This window comes from Caenorhabditis briggsae, assembly GCF_000004555.2.
Source record: "Caenorhabditis briggsae complete genome, chrII, whole genome shotgun sequence".
NCBI lineage: Eukaryota > Metazoa > Nematoda > Chromadorea > Rhabditida > Rhabditidae > Caenorhabditis > Caenorhabditis briggsae.
In genome coordinates, this window is record NC_013486.2 from 5,420,008 (window position 1) to 5,423,498 (window position 3,491).

Genomic DNA, 3,491 nt, shown 5'->3' on the forward strand with positions numbered 1-3,491 from the left:
AAAATTGGTGGCCTAGAAAACTCAATTTGCAAAAGTTAGGCCAATATGCTATATATTTAACTAACTTCAAGCAAATCGATCTTTTTTCCTCTTGATGTGCTTTTGACCGGAGGAAGATAATCAGTTGCGACATTCGACTGTCCTCCATGATTCAACCACATTGGGAATTGATCGGGATTCTTTTGAATACCCTTCCTGAAGAATGGATAAAATTGGGATCCAATTTTGTTGACTTGACACATTCGACTGGAAATTAAAACTATATCTTAAAGGCTCAAAGTTGGAATACCTACCTGTTTGTCAGAATCAAAAATTCTTTATTTTTGAAATCAAAATCAATGAATTTTTGGGTCGCATTCATAAACTGTTCATGGCTTTCTGGTTTTGATTCGAGCACCTGGAAGATCGCAAAAAATCAATAATTTCCGCATTAAAAACCTCACATGAAGTTTCGCTTTGAACTGATTATCAATACTGAATCCCAATCTGTTCTTCATCCAATATTTTTCCTCTTCCGCCCCACCTGCTACTTTCACATGAAGTTTGTTGATATGTGGATAGAATTTAATGTATTCCTTTTCACACATTTCTGGTTCAACTGTTTTGAAGTTGTTTGTGTCATGGTAGTCCTGTTTTATCAATGGGCAAATATAAATTCTGAAAAAAGGGATGGTCTGGAAATTACAGACCAGAGACAGTTACCCATGACAATACTTTGGTGGCCATGTGGAGATGTAAAAAATCTCGTTGTTCACATCGTTCTGAGTGATTTTCCATACAGAAGCCCATGTTGGACGGTAGTTACTCCTTAAAATCTTTGTCAGTAACTAAAAACTTATAAAAGTCTCATTTGCATTTGACCTTTGACCCCAAAAAAATGTATCGTAAAATAACTTTGAGCTAATTTATTTTGGTTTCTGTTAAAGAAATGAAAAAGTTTTCAACTGATAAGCTGTTTGTCAAAATATCAGAAATATTTTATCAGTTGACACATTTTTGTTATCTTTCACAGGAGCTGAGATAAATTGGCTCGAAGTTGACAGTGTGGGGCCCTCCTATTACACGTTACCGTATCTCCTTAATAGAAGCATATCCAGAGCGTCAACTTTGAGCTCAATTATCTTAATTCCTATAAAAAAATGTAAAAAATGTGTCAACTGATAAAATATTGGTAATGTTATGATAACAATTTATTAGTTAACACAATTGTTATATCTTGCATAGAAATTGAGATAATCAAGTTTAAACTTGACAGTGCGGGGCACTCCTACTACAAGTTACATGGTGTTTGTCTTGTTAAAAAAGTACAATATTTAAAATTAAGACTCACATTTCATTGACATCGAGTTGATATTCTCCTTTTAGCATGTTAAATGGTTCATCAGTTGGCATCAGGATTTCTCCATTGTTGGGTGCTGGTTGTTGTCCGGCAACTGCCAGAAACAGTCCCTGTGGACAGAAATTGAAATCATAAAATACGGAAAAAAGAGCAAAACTTACAAAGACTTTGAAAATCAAGTTTATTCCCAGCATAATCGAAGGATAGCTGGGGAAGTAACAGGTTGTATTCTAAGGAGGTGGTACTGGAGATCCTGATACGAGCAGTCGACGCGTGGAATATCTGTTAACATAGATTATCAGTGTCACGGGTTTACTGGGGGAATAAATATGTTATGTGACGTTTTTGATTTTACTAGGAACACCTTTACTGGAGATTTTTCAGAGTTTTTCCGCGACGCTCAGTCGGTAGCGGCGCCGCACCTTCAATACTCGTCCCCCGAGTTCAACTCCTCGAGAGGCTCATGTGAAAAATATTTCGAGACCGTATTTTTTTCGAATCAGTCAAAAGATGTGCTCAAAAAAGCTAAATCGAATTCGAGTTTTCAAAAACATTTTCCCATGGAAAGCTCCACACCCTTTTTTCATACCTTGCTCTAGGATTACCGGTATTTTGAAACTATGGTATTTTTGAGTTTCCTAGGACTACGATATTGTTCAATTTTCTTGGATTATGGTGTTTTTCCATTTTCTAGAATTACTCTATTTTTGAACTTTCAAGGATTACGGTAATTTTGAATTTTTAAGGATTACAGTATTTTTCAATTTTCTAGAATTACGGTATTTTTATTTTTTAGGATTACTGTATTTTTGAATTTTCTAGGGTTACTGTACTTCTGAATTTTTAGGTACGGTATTTTTTCAGCTTTCTAGGACGATAATTTTGAATTTTCTACAATTACGGTATTTTTGAATTTTCAACGATTAGAGCTCCGTCCCCTTTTTTCATACCTTGCTCTAGGATTACCGGTATTTTAAGATTATGGTGTTTTTGAATTTTCTAGGATTACGGTAATTTTGAATTTTTTAGATGTATGGTGATTTTCAATTTTCTAGGATTACGATATTTTAGGATTATGATACTTTTGAATTTTCTAGGGCTACTGTAGTTTTCAATTTTCGAGGTTTTTTGAATTTATTGGATTAAAAAAAGACGAAAAATACAAAAAAAAAACAGAGAAAACTCGATATTTTCAGCAATCCTGAAAAGTTGAAACACAAACGGCCTTAACCGTTGTCTGGCTTTAAATATAATTTGGATTTTCAGAATTTTCGACATTTCTTGCCAGCCCAATCCCTTCCAATCCTTCCCCTCGTTCCAACTTCTAGAACTTTTATTTCTCCCAAACATGAACTTTTTCCAGAATCCAATCAACACCCCTCCATATAACACTGCTCAAACAATCAAATTTCCTGTTTCCACTCTTCATTGTGACGTACTCTTCTCCATTTGTTGCCTCAGCTGCAAAAGTATCTACCGAAAGTCAAAGTTTTAGGAGCTTCCGGGGAGCAAAAACTTTTTTTCAATCAACGCGAACTTTTCGAAAAGAGTTGTACTTTCATTCTATCGTCAGTCCCAGACAGTGACAATTCACTTGATAATTGACATCAATTGTTACGAGAAAGTGCACTTGACTATAAGTATGTTGGAGTACAAATACATCATAATGAATATATAATATAAGGTGTGGTGTCTGATTCAAGACTAAGAATACTTTATGTTAAAAACAACTTTTCCATTTTTTTCGTCTGTGTCATTTGGATTTGGTCAAAAATAGAATCGGTGAAAAAATCAAAACATTCGAGTACAGTCGACAGAACTATTGTTCGGATTATCCGGCTACAGCCAACTTTTTCTGTTTTTCATACTTTTTCCCAACTTGATCTCTACTCATGCTATCCGATCTGAACCTCTATAGGTTTTCAATTTTTCAGCAATTTTTAAACCATTCGGTTGGTTCATTTCTTCCGATTTACTATGAGGCATATAGTCCCGGTCAATAAGATATACAAAAATCGTATTCTTCAGTTGATTTTGGTCATTTTTAGAAGTCGGAAGCTCGGATGTCAAGTTTCCGATCACCTCAAAATTTTGAAGGGTTTGCGTATTGGGCGCTCTTCCGCTTCCTTGCTCACTGACTCGCTGCGCTCGG

At 35.2% G+C, this 3,491-nt stretch overlaps 1 protein-coding gene across 1 annotated transcript in view; it reads right to left on the minus strand.

The window, feature by feature from the left end:
* The window catches only part of CBG11159, a gene marked incomplete at both ends in the record, with an annotated part of 2,957 nt that extends 1,424 nt beyond the window's left edge, over positions 1-1,533 (minus strand). Inside the window, 5 exons of the mRNA XM_045242077.1 lie at positions 66-246; positions 294-397; positions 444-657; positions 703-807; positions 1,331-1,533. Of these exons, the coding sequence (XP_045094472.1) occupies positions 66-246; positions 294-397; positions 444-657; positions 703-807; positions 1,331-1,533 (807 nt within the window). The remainder of the gene's footprint in view (positions 1-65; positions 247-293; positions 398-443; positions 658-702; positions 808-1,330) is intronic.
* Between the last annotated feature and the right edge of the window lie 1,958 nt (positions 1,534-3,491).